This window comes from Erinaceus europaeus, chromosome 3 (assembly GCF_950295315.1).
Source record: "Erinaceus europaeus chromosome 3, mEriEur2.1, whole genome shotgun sequence".
Classification (NCBI taxonomy): domain Eukaryota; kingdom Metazoa; phylum Chordata; class Mammalia; order Eulipotyphla; family Erinaceidae; genus Erinaceus; species Erinaceus europaeus.
In genome coordinates this window covers 51,696,984-51,716,046 of record NC_080164.1, presented here as the reverse complement: position 1 = coordinate 51,716,046, position 19,063 = coordinate 51,696,984, and the positions used below count along the sequence as shown (strand labels likewise).

General features: G+C 43.5%; 1 protein-coding gene across 2 annotated transcripts in view; it reads right to left on the bottom strand.

Moving 5' to 3' along the window:
* Positions 1-4,929: 4,929 nt before the first annotated feature.
* The window catches only part of SPRED2 (sprouty related EVH1 domain containing 2), a 140,979-nt gene continuing 126,845 nt past the window's right edge, over positions 4,930-19,063 (bottom strand). For both annotated transcript variants that reach the window (XM_016195421.2, XM_060187185.1), the window contains exons 5-6: positions 14,166-14,315; positions 4,930-8,355 (exon numbers count right to left, since the gene is read on the bottom strand). In XM_016195421.2, the coding sequence (XP_016050907.1) occupies positions 7,696-8,355; positions 14,166-14,315 (810 nt within the window). In that variant the 3' untranslated portion in view covers positions 4,930-7,695. The remainder of the gene's footprint in view (positions 8,356-14,165; positions 14,316-19,063) is intronic.

Below are 19,063 nucleotides of genomic sequence, written 5' to 3'. Positions count from 1 at the left end.
CAAGTTGTTGTCTGGGGAGATGATGTCATGGTTGGAAAAAGGGCTAGAGAGCTGGATCAGGGAAGAGAGTAGCTCTCAAATATGGGAGAAGTGTATAAATATTATTGACTGTAAACCCCATTGATTTGATCTGGGGCCCATATTCAGCACAGGAACCTATGTAACCTCTGCATCCTTGTAGGTCTGAGCTCACATTCTGTGGTCATGAGTAGGAATGTTCTAAGTTGCACCCATTTCAGGACCTGTCTTCCTCAGGGGTAGATAGAATATGTTACCCAATCCCCCTTTGGAGGATGGAATATTCTCAACCATTGTTGATCCACACTGAGGGCAAGGTCTTATGGGGGCCTCCAAAGGGGCCCATTATGTTGTTCCTGATGACGATGACTGGTGACAATGGAGAGAGGGATCTATTCGAGGTCTAGACCCATCATGTCTGTGTGGGAATCCCAGTACTCCCCGACTAGGACCCCAGACAATGGGGTGGCCTGATGACTAAAGAGGCATCATAAAAGTATGCCAGTCCCTTGCCCTTAATCAGCTTTTGTAGTCCTTACTTTGATAAGGTTAACTTTGGAGTGACTGAGGGAAGTGTAACAGGAAGTAGGTGAGGAGGGTATCTAGGTCTAAGTAGAAACTATTTCATTAGGTACTTTTGGTTTCTTAAAGTCTACTTGCTTGCTGCATTTATGGACTCACTATAAACTATTGTGCACTTTTGCTTTCAGATATCTATTTTGTCTTAATTTATGGATACATATGTACATATGCCCTATCTCACGGGACCTGGTCTATATCTAGGTTTTGGGGCTTTGTTAAGAAGTACGCCACCAGAAATGTAATTAAGGAGTCCTATGAGAAAGGAAAGGTCTCACCTGAGTAGTGCCTGAAATCTCTGGATACAGTCCGAAGTAAAGCATGCAGAGGTGGTTCTTGTTGCACTGATTAGGTTGGGATCAGCAGATGCAGTATCAGTAGGTATGAATTGAGAGAAGCATGCAGGAAAGTGAGCCCCACCCTAGAGGTTCCAGGACTGGGGAAATATGGGCTTTATAGAGGAAGTGGGAGGTTCCTGCTGTCTTAGGGTTTAAGAAGGGAATAGATAGTTATTGCTATAATCAAATTATTGGGCAACTGGGTTAACTTTGAAAATCCTTTTTTTTAGGATTTGCTGTACCATACACAACCTCACCATAATTTATATCCTCTGATGTTATTTTATATAGCTTTATCTTATAAACTAGCCACTGTTTGCTTCTGTTCTCCCCAACCTAAGCTTTCAGGAGGGTCAACATTTCAAAGAACAAGACACTGTTAGAAATGTATAACAATTTGAGCCCATTGTTAAAATTCACTCCGATTACCTGTTTAAAGTCTGAGATTGACGTATGGCCCTGCCTTCACTTCCTTTCTAAGTCACACCTACACCTATTACTATTTCCGAGTGTCCTTCCTTTTTCCTCTTTATTCTCATTTAAGAGGAACGGCACTTTACTTCCCAGGACTTACTTTGTAGCTGGAGATGTGCACCTTTGACTCATTTCATCTCCCCACCACTCCCTGCCTCTAGCAGGTAACATCAATTCTCTGTATCTATGAATTTGAAGTTTCCTTCCCTTCTTTCTTCTTCTAGGCTTATTTCGCTTAGCATAATCCCTTCAAGTCTGATACATGTTGTTACAGATGGCAAGACTTGTCTTTGTTATGGCTGAATAATATCTCATAGTGCATACAGTCATACATTGCTTAACAATGTTCTGAGAAAGGTGTAATTATGTGAGAACACTATAATTAAACAAACGTGGATAGTATATAACCTATACACCTAGTCTATCAGAATCATCTTTAAAAATTGTATTAGTGACTTAATATTGATTTATAAAATTGTAAGATAACAGGGGTCTAATTCCACACTGTTCCCACCACAAGAATTCTGTATCCCCATTCCTTCTATTGGAAGCTACAGTAGTTCTCCCAAGGTTGCAGATATGGGTTAACTATTATTTCTCTAACTATATTTATAGACTTGCACACATTTTTATAGTCCTGCCTTCTCTTTTTCCCTTCCAAGTCACTCCTACACCTATTATTACTTCCAAATGTCCTTCTCTTTTCCTCTTCTCTCTCCATATCCTGATGGAGTTGGGAGTTCAGAGCCCTCTGGTCATCTTCCCCTATCATTTCTCCCCCTCTGGGAGTATGGACCAAAGTTCATTGCAGAAGGTGGGAGTTCTGGCTTTTGTAATTGCTTCTCTGCTGGACATAGACATTGACAGGCCTATCCATACCCTCAGCCTGTTTCTATCTTTCCTTCGTGGGGCAGGGCTCTGGAGAGGTGTGACTCTGGGACACATTGGTGAGGTCATCTGCCCAGGGAATAGAATCATGATAGCACCTGCAACTTGGTAGCTGAAAGATGGTAAGGTATAAAGCAGGATATAATCAATAATGAACAGAAAGCAAACAATAGGAATAGAGCACATGATAACAGGGATCTCGGGGTGGAAAGAAGTGAGGAAGTATACTTAAGGTATGTTCCTAGGGGCCTAGGTCTTCTATAGTTTTAGCTTGAGTTTGATAGCTAATATGGAGGTGAAGTAAAAATATTGTCTGGGGAGATGTTGTCAGAGTTGTAACTAGGGCTAGAAAGTTGGATCCGAAGGAGAGTAGTTGACAAATTTGAAATCTATTAATAAAATTAACCACTTACCCCATCAACCTGACCAAGGGTCCATATATATTAATATTTAGCACACGTGCAGCCTCTGAATCCCTTTCAGTCTAAGATTGAAGTTCAGGGTCACAGCTGGGAACATTTTAGGCTGCACTCATTTCAGGACCAGTCTTCCTCGAGTGGCAGAGATGACCCAGACTCCTTTCAGAGAGTGGCTCAGTCAGTCCCTACTGTTGCTACTTTTTAGGGATGACAAGTTCCTGGAGTGGCCCACAAGAAGGCTTATGATGATGTTGTTGAAGGAAGTGACCAATAATGGTGGAGAGAAGAATCTGTTAGAGGACTAGGCCCATCATATCTATGGGGGAATCCAAGGCTTTCCTAACTAGGACCCTAGATGATTAGGTGGCCTGGTATTGAACAAAAAGGCCATCATCATTAAGTGAGTCATTCTCTTGCTCTTATCCAGCTTTTATAGTCCTTTCTTTACCTGATGAGCTTAGACTTTCTCCCAGTTGTTAAAATGTTAAGTGCCATATGTTGTATCCAAAATGGTATTAGGTTTATGGGATCTGCCTTCTTTAGGCCCTTGGACTAGGATCCCAGGTTTATTAGGTCTAAGTCTAATCATGGAGGGCTATTAAGTACTTTCACTTTGAGTTACATAATTTCCCCTTGCTTATGGATATATGTACCTGTAAGCCAGTATTCTAAACCCTAGCCTGTATCTAGTATGTGTAACTTTGTTAGATAACGAGCAATTTGAAATGGTACTAGGTAGTCCCATGTACAAGGAAAGAGCTCACTAGATGAGAGGAGTTGGGAGGTTGACATCTCAGGTGTGGTGTTTCTGGTGACAATCTGTAGTAGCATAATGTGGCATGGCAGCACTGGTAGCGATTTAGTTGTAGAACAGAAGCAGTATGATGGTAAGGGATCAGTGAGAAGAAACAAGAAAGATGGGTATAGTTTTAGAGGCTCCAGGAGAAAAAAAGTATCTTACAGAGAATGGAAAGGATTCCTTATAGTCGTAAGAGTTTAAAATAGTAGTAGTTAGTTATTATTATAACCAAGTTAGTTGGTGGTTTTTCTATGAAAACCCAATGGTTAGGATCTACTGTAACATACTGGATTTCACTATGCTTTGTGTCTTTTAAGGGTATCAGTGTAGCCTAGATACTGACAGGGTTAAATGGTTTTGGTCTATCTGGCCTAAGGTTGTAGGTAACTTAGATATTTGAAAAACTATATATACAAATATATTTTTAGAGCTCCTTGAACAATTTACACCCAGTGTCTTAATCCGATTACTAAATACTTAGGCTAAAGAAAATATGTATACTCAGATCTATGGTCTAGACAGAGAGCTTGAAGTATTAATTCTATTCCCCTCACCCCACATGACAGCAGGTAGAACTTGATCCTTACCTTGCATTAGGCTATGGGTTGGATCCCTGGCGTCACATGGGAGCACCATGGACAGCACCAAGGGACTCCACAGATGGAGCATTGCTTTGGTATCTCTCCTTTGCTCTCTAAAATAGAAAATAAAAATTGGGCCAGGGAGGTGGTTTAGCAGTATCTGCATGCAAGACTCTCAGTTTCTTTCTTGGCACTACATGAAGGAAAAGGAAAGAAAAAAATGTCACTTAAGACTCTATTTCTTTATAAGGCTCCTACTGAGTTTCCTAGAGAAGGAACCGAAACTTTCCTCTGTGACCTTTTGTAAAAGACGGCATATTGTATCTCTTCCAGAGGACTGTAACTGTAACTCCCGAGCAACCAAAGAGCTCATTTGGGAGGGAAAGGGGGCCAAATGCCACTGAAACACCATCATTCTGAGAGGGCCAAAGGTCTCACAGTTTTAACAATTGTTTTCTGTGAGAAACTGTCTTCCAAACTCCTTTCTCTCATAAGGTTCAACAGGAATCAGTGGAAAACAACTCAGAGGAAGTACAGCTGTTTTCTCTGAGGAGAACACGTGGGGGAAGCCAGGCCTAGGGAGAAGGGGTGTTCCCCTCCTGGAGACATACAGCATTCCTTTCACTTGAGGCATCTGGGTCTAAGGAGCTGCAGTCTCCCCTTGGGAATACGACATAACCAAAGGCGGGAAGGCCTCACAAAAACAGACCAGTGTCCACATGTTCTTCTCCAAAGGAAGCCCCGTCCCATCCTGTGTGTGTGAGATCTCTCACACTTGCTGCGATTTAACTGCCACCCCATCTCCAGCCAGATAAATACCCCAAAGTCAGTGATCAGATAGGATGTGTTTATATTTACATGGTACATTTTTAAAGCAATGGCTATATTGGTCATACATATTAGAAACCATAAAAAAAGTTAAGAACTAAAATGTACATCATACACTTATATATATATTTTTTACAGAGGTAAAAAGGCTTATTATAAAAAAATTGATACAACAGGTATTTTTTTGTTTTGTTTTTCTTTTCTTTTTTTTTTGTATACAGGTAAAGAATGAATTATGCTTCAGGCACTTTAATTTGTTAATGTGAGCAAGTAGCTTCAGGAGAGTTGGGGGAAGCTTCCAAACAGAAAATCTTTTGGTTAATGTTTTGTTACCACAGATACAAAAATAAAATCTGAATAATTTCTCTCAAATGATTGATGTCAGTATGGCAAAGGTGACTGGGAAAACACTACACACTGTTCAGCTGCAGTGTGGTGATTAATGAGACGTATTTACATTTAATGTCTTCATGGCTGTCGTTGTGCCCAGAATCGCTGCCTTTATAAACCAAAAAAGAAAAAAAAAAAAGTATCCGTAGAGTTAAGATTCACTAGCATAACTCTTGAAAGGTGTGGAAAAAAAGGGTCAAGGAAGATAGAAACAAGTAAGGACTGGATGGAGACTACAAACAAAAAACTGTCTGGGAGGTGTGTATTCTTACAGAAATAAATAGGGGCACTTGAACTGAAGTGAACAAAACAATATTAGTGTTGTGCTTTGTAGAGAGGAGACCTTGAGCAAGACCCTGAGGAAATACCTCAAAGGTGGGGTGGGGGTAGGGAGATGCTCTCTCCACAATGTCTGGAGGCTGGCTGAAGGTTTTCTAGATGCTTTCCAGGCAGGAAGTGGTTCTTTTTTCTTCTGTCACCAGAAGGCAGTGCTTTCTTTTCTTTTTCTTTTCTAAACCAGAAGGCCTAAACCAGAAACTCCAACAAAGGAAAGATATCTATCAACTAACTTGGGAGTAAACTGGGTATATTTACACCAGTGATCTCAATAACAAAATTTGATGGGCTCTTCAGACAAGCTGAAAACATTCCCCTGATGGTTAAGTGTGACAAGTGTTTTCCCAGTATGATTGACAAACTGGGAAAAAAAAAGTTCCTGTCTTTTAAGACTGATGTCCTGTGTGCAAGAAAGAAGGGGTGGGGGACGTGAGGAGAGGGACCAGGCCATGCCCTTGGCTGGTAGTTACCACAGAAAGATCATGGTGTGAAGAACAGCCAGCAGTGACAAGCCTGCCCTTTCTTGTCTCCTTGGCATTCTGATTGTACTATGCAAGGCATAAGAAACCACAGTCTTCATTTTTCCTGCTTTCTGCAGTAAGAAGATTTGGCTATTCTTGCACTAAACTAGAAAAATACTCTTTTCCAGCTAGTTAGAGAAGCCTCTTCTCTGGCAAAGTGGCAGGTGGACCCAGTCTGTTGAACTAACCAACCACCTGCGCACCCAAAGTGAACCCCAAAGTGGCAAGTCTGGGCTTGGAGCTACAGAAGACACTTAGGCATAGGTAGGGTTTTTACATATGGCCTTATTTCTTCCTAAGTATAAACAAAGAACTTGTGATGTGAAATTGAATCTAAGGTGAAAACAAGTACACAAACTCATAAAAAAAAAAAAAAAATGCAACTCACCACTCTTCAAATTTATGATGTTTAAAATTTCCCCTGGTTTGTAGAAAACAGCCAGCAGGGGAAAAAAAAAAAAAAGCTCCTGCAGTTCAACTTACCATAACTTTATCAGTGTTTCTCAACTGAACGGTTAGGAGCATATAATATTATTTTGTGTTTGAATATATTATTTGGTTTGCAAAACACCAAGCAAAATTTCATTTTTAGCATTTTCTTCAAATATTGCTAAATTTTTAGAAGTGGTGGTGACACAGTTTTAAAAAGTTCTACTTTAGGGGCAATTGGGAAAGGATGATAAGAACCCAAAGTTCCCTTTCTAGCCCTGGTCCAAGAAGATGCAATGCAGTTTAAGGAATTTTCCTGATTCTCCATCTGGAGTTAAGGCTCAATTCTCAAGTCATTTCCTTGTTTAATGATTTGAAGTGGGGAATAACTGACAGATATGGGGGAGGGGAGAGGGGACAGAAAACGATGGGTTCAAGATAGAAACTGCAGCTTACATGGGGAATTTGGTTTTTTAGAAAAGTTAAAGTGTTCTTGTTCCATGGTATAGTTTGTTAAACAGTTCACCTCATATTCTTGGTAACTGACTGCAGGTTAAAATACTTCTGGCAAAGCTCCATCATTCTGGCATCACATTTCTCCTTAGGAACCTGGTGCCTTTTAGCAACAGATGAGCTGAACCCAAGAGAAAGATAAGTCTTGGATGCTCATGGAAAAACCAACTACTAATCCATCAGAAATCAGCAGGTGCCTCTGAATTGGTAGAGGTGGGGAGGAGAGAGAGAGGAAATTAACACAGTCAGACAGTTAGCTTGATTACAGATTGGTAATAATACAGAGTCTATTCGAAGGTTCCTTAGAACACTGTGTGTGTGTGTGGGGGGGGTCTGTGAGTGGAGGGGTGTGTGGCTGAGGGAGAGTGGATGGCTGGGGAGTGGGAAGCTTCAGACTCCACCACGCAGGATCCCCAGGCTAGAAATGAGTGCAAGGTACCATGGAGCTGGGGGAGTGGGGGTCTTGGCTTCCTTGCTCCTTTGGGTGGGAGAGAGCAGGGGTGAAGACAGGAGTTAGTAGGAGATAACGAGTTCCCTTGTGGCTGTGGGCGTAAAAGGGGGTGGGAATAGGGGGAAAGTGAGTCATACAGCCGCTTTGTGCTTCCCACCACAGCACCTGCACAGCACCCCACAGTTGTAGCAGGCCCGCAGAGGCAGGTAACAACACATACAGGGGGCCAAGAAAGACAAGGCAATAAGAGCCATCCACCGGAGGCAAAACTTCTCGTCGCTGGTATCGCACGAGCAGGGGTCTGTATAGTCTCCCTCGGGGTCCGACATACAGTGATAGAGCATGCTGTCCGCACACCACATACAGCTCACCCGGCGGATGCAAGTTCTCACAGAGTCGGGGGCGTCCTGACAGTGGCCCCTCCGGTTTTCCTCGTGGTTGAACATGTCCCTGCAGTACTCGCATCGGGAGCGCTCCCCGTCCTCCTTCCTCCGCCTGGATTTGCTACGGGGTGGCTGGGTCTTGATCACGCTGCCTCCTCGGCCCTTGGCGTCCTCACCCAGGCCAAATTCTGAGGAGTCCACGTAGGGGTAGTTGTAATCGTGTTTGGGGACTTCACCTTTGGCGAAGCGCACGTAGGAGTCTGCATCCTCTGAGGAGTCCAGGTACTTGCCCCTCACTGGGGCATGTCGGTAGTCTTCGTAGCCTGTCATCCAGATCTTCTCTCTGGGGTTGATGCGGACGATTTCCTCGTCGTCATCGGGGAAGTTCACCTGGCGGTAGGTCCTCGTCTGCCGCACCCCCCCAGAAAGAGACACTATTTTATAAGAGGCCAAAACCAAAAGAGACAAGAGCAAGCAAAACCTCCAATATGTGCCTTTCACCTTGACATAGACATTTGTTAAAGAATAAATTGACTGGGGTTCAGTTCAAGGTGCACTTCAGATTGGGAGTCTCAGTCCATTCTCAGGTGGAGAAGTAATTAATGACTCAAGATTAGCATTTCCAGGGCTGGGGAGACAGTAATAGTGGTTATGCACATGACTTCCATGCCTGAGGCTCCTTGGTCCCTCCTTCAATTGCTAGCACTACCATAAGCCACAGCTGAGCGGTGCTCTGGTCTCTCACTCACTGTGACTTTCTCTGTATACACCTCTCTCCTTTAAATAAATAAAATATTTAAAAAAATTAAAACTAGCATCTCCTTCTTTTGGTAAACTAGTGTGTACATTCTAAGAATACAGCTTGAGGGACCGGGGAGGTGGTGCAGAGGATAAAGTGCTCGATTATCAAACATGAGGTCCTGAGTTTGATCCCTAGTATACTATATGTCTGTTGTTTTATTATAGCTGTTGTTGTTGGCTAGGACAGAGAGAAATCAAGAGAGGAGGGGAAGACAGAGAGGAAGAGAGAAAGATAGACACTTGCAGACTTGCTTCAACACCTGTGAAACAACCCCCCTGCAGGTGGGGAGCTGGGGCTCAACCTGGGATCTTTACATCAGTCCTTGCGCTTCCTGCCATGTGCGCTCCACCCTCTAGGCTACCACCCGGCCCTCCCCCCTTTTTTAATATCTCCCCATTCCCTCTTGATTTCTCTCTGGCTCTGTCCAATAAATAAGATATAGAAAATTAAAAATAGTGGTCTGGGAGGTGGTGCAGTGACAAAGCTTTGGACTCTCAAGCTTGAGGTCTCCAGTTCGATCCCCGGCAGCACATGTGCCAGAGTAATGTCTGGTTCTTTCCCCTCCTGTATTTCTCATAAATAAACAACAACAACAACAAAAAAGAAAATTAAAAATAGTTTGAGAGGGGCCGGGTGGTGCACTGGGTTAGCCGCACACAGTACAAAGTGCAAGGACTTGTGCAAGGATCTGGTTTGAGTCCCTGGCTCCCCACCTGCAGGGGGGTCACTTCACAAGCGGTGAAGCAGGTGTGCAAGTGTCTATCTTTCTCCTTCTCTATCTTCCCCCTCTCAATTTCTCTCTGTCCTATTTAAAAAACAAAAAGCCACAGGACCAGTGGATTCATAGTGCAGGCACTAAGCCCCAGAGATAACCCTGGAGGCAATAATAGTAATAGTAATAATAATAATAAATAGTTGAGCTTTCACAAGATGTACATGTCTAGAGCAAAAAGTGTAGTGAGACATATGCCCCTTTTCTCACACCCCATTCTTAAAGGTGAGGAGACCACTAGCCTGATTTCTGACTGCTTAGTTACACCTACTTTTGCACAACATATTCTCCTTTTTTTTTTTTTTTTTTGCCTCCAGGATTATCGCTGGGGCTCGGTGCCGGCACTATGAATTCACTGCTCCTGGAGGCCATTGTTAACCATTTTTTAAAAAATAGGATAGGACAGAGATAAATTGAGAGGAGGGGTAGAGAGGGAGAGAGGAAGACAGACACTTGCAGACCTGTTTCACTGCCTGTGAAGCAAACCCCCTGCAGGTGGGGAGCCAGGGGCTCAAACCAGGATCCTTGTAACAGTCCCCTTGCTTTTCGTACTATGTGTTCTTAACCCAGTGTGCTACCACACAGTTCCCCATATTCTCTTTCTTTTGTACTCATGTCAATAACTGTACTGTAAATCATTAAACTCCTATTAAAAGGCCAGTCCTACTCCCTCAAAAGAACACTGTACTGCATAGCATATTATAATGTAAGCACTTTTCATTATCTGTTTATACAATTGGCACACACGAGTCACAGTATAACATGCACTTTTCATTGTGGGACATATTAAGAACCACAAGCATTCTTTTCTATTTTATAAAACTGATAGGACAGAGAGAAATTGAAAAGGGAATGGGAGATAGAGAGTGAGAGAGAGGGACCAGATGGTGGCACTTCCGGTTAAACTCATATTACCAAATACAAGAGCCTGGGTTTGAGCCTCTGTTCCCTACCTGCAGGGGGAATGCTTCACAAGTGGTAAACTAGGTCTGCAGGTGTCTATCTTTTTCTCCCTCCCTCTATCTTCCCACTCTCTCTCATTTTTTCTCTGTCCTACCTAATAAAAATTAGAAAAAACAAACAAACAAAAAACCCAAACCAAACAAACAGGAAAAAATGGCCTCTGGGAGGAGTGGATTCCAAGTGCTGGCACCAAGTCCCAGCGATAATCCTGGAAGAGAGGGGGTACGGTGGGGGGTGGGGGTGGGGGAGGGGGCCTGCAGATGGGGACTGGGGGACTGAACCTGGGTTCTTGTGCATCACAAGTACTCTTTAATCTGGCTGGTAAGAGAAACTGCTCAGAGCTAAAGAGATGCAAGGCTTGGAGTTCAAATCCTACTAGGATCTTACAGGTGAGGAGAAGCAGAGCTGGAATTGAGCCCAGGGAGGAGGAACCTAGGGCAACAGCCTCTAGCCTTCAATAACCATCATGCTTAGTTCTTGAGCAGCTATGGGTAGTTAATGCCTCTCTAGAGGGCAGGAACCAAATAAATATTTACTGGTTGGACTGATGTAGGTATGCCTGGTAGTCTTGGTAGCTGCAGAAAATGAGATTTTTCTCATCTTTTAAAACTTTTAAATGCAATGAGAAGCCCACTGGTATCAAATTAAAGCCACAGATAAATTTGTTCAATTCCTTTTTTTTTCTTTTTTCATTCTAATTTTTATTAGATAGGATAGAGAGAAATTGAGAGCAGACAGGGAGATAGAAGAGAGGAAGAGAAAGACAGACACCTGCAGACCTTCTTCACTGCTCCCCTGAAAATGGGGAGCAGGGGCTTGAACCCAGGTTCTTGTACTTAGTAATATGTGTGCTTATCAGGGTGCTCTATCATCCAGCTCCCTTAATTTTCTTACTTCCCTGGACAGACAACCCCACCAATGTGTACTGGAGCTCTACTTCCTCAGAGCCCCACCCTACTAGGGAAAGAGAGAGGCAGACTGGGAGTATGGATCGACCAGTCAACGCCCATGTTCAGCAGGAAGCAATTACAGAAGCCAGACCTTCCACCTTCTGCATCCTACAAGGACCTTGAGGTCCTTTACTCCCAGAGGGATAAAGAACAGGAAAGCTATCAGGAGAGGGATTGGGATATGGAGATCTGGTGGTGGGAATTGTGTGGGGTTGTACCCCTTTTATCCTATGGTTTTGTTAATATCTCCTTTTTTAAATAAAAACAACAACAACAACAAAAAAACCAAACAAAAAAAAAAAAGGGGGAGGAGGCACCACACCAGCAAGTGGCTCACCCAGTAGAGTTTGAGTTGTGAGAGCCTGCTGGGGGAAGTGTCATGTGTGATGGAGCAGTGCTGTAGTGTCTCTCCTCTGTCTTTATCTTTCACCCTCTTTATTGAAGAAAGAAGAAAAAAAAAAAAAGGCCACTGGGAGTGGTAGTGATGCAGGTGCCAAACCTTGGTGGCACCAAAAACAAAACTCCACAGAATTTACTAATAAGTTGCTAAGCCCCCATTTAAGCTTTCCTGACCATCAAGCTACATGAATCTGATGAGATAATGAGGAGAGAATCAATGTAGTGTCATCTCAGTCTGCCACACAGGAAACACTTGATATCTGCTGCTGTATTTGCCGCGATAATGTTACAGAATCTATCACGGGATACTTAAATTTACCTACCACTTCCCATCAGACTGTGGGCTCATGGAGGTGGAAACAGCATTTGGCTTTAATTCCTATCAGATTCTTGACATCAGTTTCTTGGACATTGGGAAAAAAAAAAAAATCACAATCCTATAGGATTTCAAAAATAAATTTTGGGCACTGACACAGGCTTTCCTAACTTTTTATTTAGCAAAGAAGAGTTGGAAATTCCAGCTATTCCTACCTTAACACAGTAAAAAAAAAAATCTTAATGGCAAAATATTAGGACATACACATACATGTCTAAAGAGTCATTGAAATCTAACTATGTTTTTAAAAACCTTACTGTGGGGAGCTGGGCGGTAGCGTAGCAGGTTAAGTGCACTTGGCATGAAGTGCAAGGACCGGCTTAAGGATTCCTGTTCAAGCCCCTGGCTCCCCACCTGTAGGGGAGTTGCTTCACAGGAGGTGAAGCAGGTCTGCAGGTGTCTATCTTTCTCTTCCCATTTCTGTCCTATCTAACAACGATGACATCAATAACAACAACTATAACAACAATAAAAAACAAGGGCAACAAGAGAAAATAAATAAATAAAAAAATATATTAAAAAATCAAAAAACAAACAAAAAAACCAAACCAAACCAAACAAAAAACCTCACTGTGAGAGCTGGACAGTTGAACATTGGGTTAAGCATCTATGTTGCCATGTGCAAGGACTTAGGTTCGACGCCCCACTCCCCATCTGTGGGGGGGGATGCTTCATGAGTGTGAAGTAGGTCTGTAGGTGTCTATCTTTTTCTCTCCCTCTCTCCCTCCCCCTCCCCTTTCAATTTCTCTCTGTCTTAGCCAGTAAAAAATAGAAAGAAAAAGTAAATATAAATGAAAATTGGTCGCCTGGAGCAGTGGAGCTTCAGCAATAACCCTGGTGGCAAAGAAAGAAAAAACAAATAACTCACTACCCTGTGCTTCTTGTTTTCCTCTTTTCAGAGCACACTGGTAACTATATCATACCCCATAGGTACCATTCTATGGTCCACAGTTTGGGAATCTGCTCTGCAAAACAGTCATTCAGTAAATATTTGTTGAATTACTGAATTCCAGACTCTGACTGTATTACCCTGAGCAAGCCTGGGCCCGCAGACCATGATGCCAAGTGTGTGGCATCCCTCAGTCCTGATCCTGACTGAATGCTTCAGCACAAAGGCAGGAGGCCCTTTGGACTGAGGAGTACAAGAGGTAGGAAGCAGCATCCTGCCCTAGGAGAGGACAGACTTGGATATGAGTTTTGTTCTGCCAGGAACTCCAGCTTGCTAAGTCTCCACTTACTCATGTAACATAAATTGGGGATGCTAGGACCTGCCTTGTGAGGATTAAATAAAGGGTTCCTCAAGGTGTCTGAAGCAGAAAATTGAGTAAGGTTGAGCTGCTACCATCACCTTCAATATAGAGTGAGGGCACAAAGGACAAGAGCAGAAGAGACTTAGACTCAGGCTGTTCGTTAAATTGGTGGCAGAGGAGAGTGCTGCTCCAGAGCCATTCACCTCAAAGATTTGAGAGGAAGAAAGTCCTTTCAAGGGGTGGAGCCACGACGGTGACTTGGAGACAACAGCTGGTGTGAGCTCTGCAAGGAAGCTGCTTTCAATCTGAGAATCTCGGATGAGGCTACCATCAGGTTCCAGATACCATGATGCCAACCCAATTTCCTTGGGCAGAGGACCCCACCATGTGTCTTGGAGCCCGGCCTCCCTAGATCCCTGCTCCACTGGGGAAAGAGAGAGACAGGCTGGGAATATGGATCAACCTGCCAATGCCTATGTTCAGCGGAGAAGCAATTACAGAAGCCAGACCTTCCACCTTTTGTACCCCACAATGATCCTGGGTCCATGCTCCCAGAGGGATAAAGAATAGGAAAGCTAACAGGGGAGGGGATGGGATAGAGTTCTGGTAGTGGGCATTGTATGGAAATGGTACCCCTCTTATCCTATAGTCTTGTCAATATTTACATTTTATTAATATAAAAAAAAGGAAAAAAAAAGTGGCTCACCTGTTCGAGGTTATAGTGGTCCGTGGGATATGAGTCGTGGAGGTGGCCCATAGTATAAATTCTCTGGTGCTCACAGGATGTGGGAGAGGAGATTGTCCGAGCAGGTTGTTCCCTCTTCTGAGAGGAATTAGAAGAACTATCTGTAGCTGTCTGTTTAGAGGGAGGTAGTCAAGAATTAGAAACAAAAACATATCCATATAAAACAAATCCACATATCAAACCCTAACATGTCAGCTATCTTCACTTGTGAAATCTTGCTATACTTCCCCAAATCTTAAGTTTGCCCTGGTCTTGGGGAGAGAAGGACTCCTGAAAGGCTGGGTTTGTTTTCTCAAATGTGGGAATGCAGCCTGGCTTTAGGGAAGAGCCCTGCATTAGTGTGATCAAGGATGCCTGTTCTATTTGTGGTCCTGGTTGCAGGGTACTCTGGGAAGTGGGAGAGATGCAAACAAGCCAAAAACCAAGCCTGAATATTTATGTGTGGGTTTGACCCCAGCCTGAAAAAGTCTCAGAGATAAGGAAACCTCTGGGGATTCATAGACATTGGCTTTCTAGGAAGAAAATTTGTAATCTTGGGATTGGCGGCAAGCCTTGAAGGTCACTTTAGACGAGAAATGTGATAGTCAACTGTGGAGCGTGAGCATAGAACTTCTTTTCCAGCAGAGGTGAACAATCTCAGATTGACACCTTCCACAGTGGAGTCTCTAGCAGATGATCAGGTGCCAGAGTGGACTGCTGTGGTGGGCAGGGAACCAGGTAGCCCAATGCTTCTCAGTATGCCTACCATCTTGTTACTTCATGCTCCAATCTGACATTGGATTTCTAGGGATTCTAGTGATCCCAGTTAATGGTTGTTCTCTACAACCCCGAGGCCCAGGATCAACATGCTTTTTATTAAATACACCAGACAAATTGCTTTTATTTGTTTTTATGAGACCAGACAAGTGCTCAGCTCTGGCATATAGTGGCACCAGATCTTGCATCTAGGCCTCATGCATACAGTGCTCCCAATCTGGGCTGTGCCCTGGGCCCTGGCAAGTGCCTCTTAACCCAGGGTCCACAGGTTCCCGGGCCACCTTCCGCCTTCCTAAAATGACAGATCCTTTTTTTCATTTATTTATTTATTCCGTTTTGTTGCCCTGGTTGTTTTATTGTTGTAGTTATTATTTTTATTGATGTCGTCGTTGTTGGATAGGATAGAGAGAAATGGAGAGAGGAGGGGAAGACAGAAAGGGAGAAAGACAGACACCTGCAGACCTACTTCACGGCTCGTGAAGCGACTTCCCTGCAGGCGGGGAGCTGGGGGCTTGAACCAGGATCCTTACTCCGGTCCTTGCTCTTTGCGCTACATTCGCTTAACCTGCTGCGCTAACCGCCCGACTCCCTCCTTTTTTTCTTAAATGAAAGTTTGTCCTGATATATAGGTGTTCTATTTCTGGCACATGTCTAGGAGTTCTTCCTTAGTTGTTATTTCTTACTCTTATCTTCTTCTTGTCTTATCTTATTTTCTTCCTCTTTTAAATTAAATTTATTTTATTCACTCTTTTTTTTTTTGGGTAGAAACAGAGAGAAAAAGTGAGGGAAAAGAAAAGAAGGAGAGCGTAAGAAAGATATCTGCAGCACTGCTTCACTGCTTGTAAAGCTCCCCCTCCCATTCTGCAGGCGAGGACTAGGGAGGGGCTTGAACCAGGGTCCTTGTACACTGTAGTATCTCATTTTCTCTCAGATATTTTTATTTTCTGTCCCAAATATTTTGGTAGGAAATGCACAGTTAAAACAAACAGACTTATAAACTGTCTTTTATCATTTTATCAGTTCCTCTTATAATGTAATAAATATTAAAAAAAATATTAAAGAAAAAGACACCCATACATCCAGTATGCACACAGCCATGGTGTGCGTATGTGTTTGCCGGACCCTGTGCGCGCGTGCGTGCGTGTGTGTGTGTGTGTGTGTGTGTGTGTGTGTGTGTGTGTTTGCGCCAGGGGTGATTCCACTGCTGCTTTTTCATTTCTTCTATTTTAGATAGAGAGAATTAATAGGCTATGACAGAGAGACATCACACTACTAGAACTTCCCCCTGTTGTCATGGCATTTCCTCTGAAGCCAGGGCTTGAATGCACGGAGGACCCACACGCGGCAAGCCATTTATCCTACTGAGTGAGCTATCTCTTATATCCTCCACTCTTAAAATTGTACAACTGTGGCAGACCATCCTTTTAGGGACCCAAGTTCCCTGGATTTTTCTCTAATTCTGTTTGGCCCAGGTGATGTGGGACTGCTTCTAATCCCCAAGGTGCAGTGACTAATTCAGATATAGATGTGTGGTTCTCTCAGAGGCAATACTGAGAGATCTTTGACAGAGATGTCAGAAAAGATGTTGTCTACAGTGTTGAAGTGACCAGGGTGCCATTAACCTGAAATCCTGGCACAACCTACCTGAGGATGAAGGGGAATGAAACCAAGGGAGAATTTCCACGGACATAGCTGGTGCCTCTGGATCTAGCCTAGTCTGAATTCGGATCTATTCTAGGATAGCCCAATTGTGTCCAAGAGTTCCCTTAGATGAATGAGCCAGAGCACAGGGTTCATCACTTGGTTAATTCTCTTTGGCAATGTTCCACCCATATCGCACTGCTGGCTTCTCTCTGCCCTTCACTTACTCCTTTCTCTCCATTGTGGGGTGGGGGTGTAGTGTCTGCTATTTCCCTCTTTTGCCTCTTGGGAGCCACCCAAATGATAAACAGCATGTGTTGGCAACTGTTCTTGTGACTGGGGATCCACTTGGAGGCCAAAGATCTCCAGTGTGGGGACTCTGTGGAGAGCCAGCTTCCCCATGCCTGGCAGGGCAGGTTGATAATCCTGGGGTTTGGCCCTGGGATACCCACTTCCCACAGATATAAGCCAGGACTGGCATCTATAGCTCTTGCCCAATAAAGGTTCTCCTATGTCTTCTTTTTCTAGACTGAGTTCAGGACTCAGGAAAAAGCTGTTATTTATGCCCTGAATCCAAGCACTGGATTTTCTTGCTATGCAACAGTAGAAAATTTCTGTTTCAGATGATTTGGTTAGTTATTTTTTGGGCCTGGGAATGTTACTAGAATTGTTTTACATGAGAAAAAAAATAATGTTCCCAGAACCAAAAACTAGCCTCCTAAATCATACTAAGTAAGCATATTCTACTTTTGGACAGCTACGGAAACCTCTGAGGCCAAGTTAATAATGAGAATTTCTACTTTCTTCCAAACTTTAGTTTCTTCATATGCTCTCACCTCCTTTTATGTCTTTGAAGGTGGCACCTCCCTCTTTTTAATTTTACTTATGTATTTATTGGATAGAGAGATAAATTAAAGGGGGGGGGGAGAAGGAGAAGATGAGAAAAAGAATGACACTTGTAGCACTAATTCACTGCTCATGAAGCTTCCCCCTGCAGGTGGGGATGGGGTTTGAACCAGGGTCTTTGTGAACTGTAACCTGTATACTCAACTGGGTGTGCCACCTCCAGGCTACACTGTTTTCCTTTCATAACATACAGGTGTTTTCGACCAGACAGAACAACGAAGCAAGCAACTCTTACAAGTCTCATGTTCTCTACATAGGATAAGTCAGGTCCTAGCTACATGTGAACATGAGTAAGATATTGACTCTCTGTCACACACAGGAAAACAAGAGAGTAATTGCTGAAGGGTCCTGCAGAGGGTGGCAGGAGGCTGTGCCATCTCATTCAGTGCGATTTCAATACACCAGTCTGCGTCCACAGTTCAGCTCAGCCCAGCCCAGCAACCCAGTGTCTATGCTGAGGTGAATACAAGCACAGCTTACCCAGGTTAAGATTTCCCTTTGGGAGTCAGGCAGTAGCGCAGCGGGTTAAACGCAGGTGGCGTAAAGTGCAAGGACCGGTGTAAGGATCCCGGTTCGAGTCCCCGGTTCCCCACCTGCAGGGGAGTTGCTTCACAGGTGGTGAAGCAGGTCTGCAGGTGTCTATCTTTCTCTCCCCCTCTCTGCCTTCCTTGCCTCTCTCAATTTCTCTCTGTCCTATCCAACAAGGATGATATCAGTAACAACAACAACAACAACAAAAAGGCCAACAAAAAGGGAATAAATAAGTAAATATTAAAGAAAAAAGACCTCCCTTTATCAGACTCAGGAGATAGGGAAGTCTCAATATATGATATGAAGGTTTCTAAAGATCTCAATAAATACCTTAAGAAAAAGTTGATAAGGGTCCAGTGTGGTGTGATTCAAATCTCAAGGGTTAAATTTGTATTTACCACTCAGATGATAGTCATCTCCTGAGTTTGAAGCCACCCTTGTACTGATTACTCTAAATGCTCTCGACATTCAGTTCTCAGAATACCAGTTATATACCAAGGTCACCTCGATGTTAGTCATCTGTTCATTTGAATCCACCCTGTTTTCCGTGACCCAAGTCCAGGTTACCAATGTGTAAAGTCATTCTGAGAACTGAGGCACACCCGGTTAGCTCTACTAGCAAATTGGGAATGCCACTTTCTCTAGTCTTCATCCTCTTTCCCCAACTCTGAATGGTCTTGTCCCATTGCAGTCAAAGGCAGAGCTTCTTAAACATCTGAGATTGAGGGGGTGGGGGTTGGGTAGATAGCATAATGGTTATGCAAAGAGACTCTCATGCCTGAGGCTCCAAAGTCCCAGCACCACCAATAAAAATTGAAAAAAATAAACTAAAGAGAAAGTGAGATTGAGAGAGGCCTGCCACTATCTCTCAACCAATGGCAAATTTATACAAAGGAACAAGAGGGCCAGCAAACTTTGAGATATGTCCACAGTTCACTACTTCTTCCTGCAGGTAGAAGGTTACGCCCCTGACCTGCCCACAGCCTTCTCTGCTGAGACTGCTATGCTTTCTTGGGCCCCAGGGG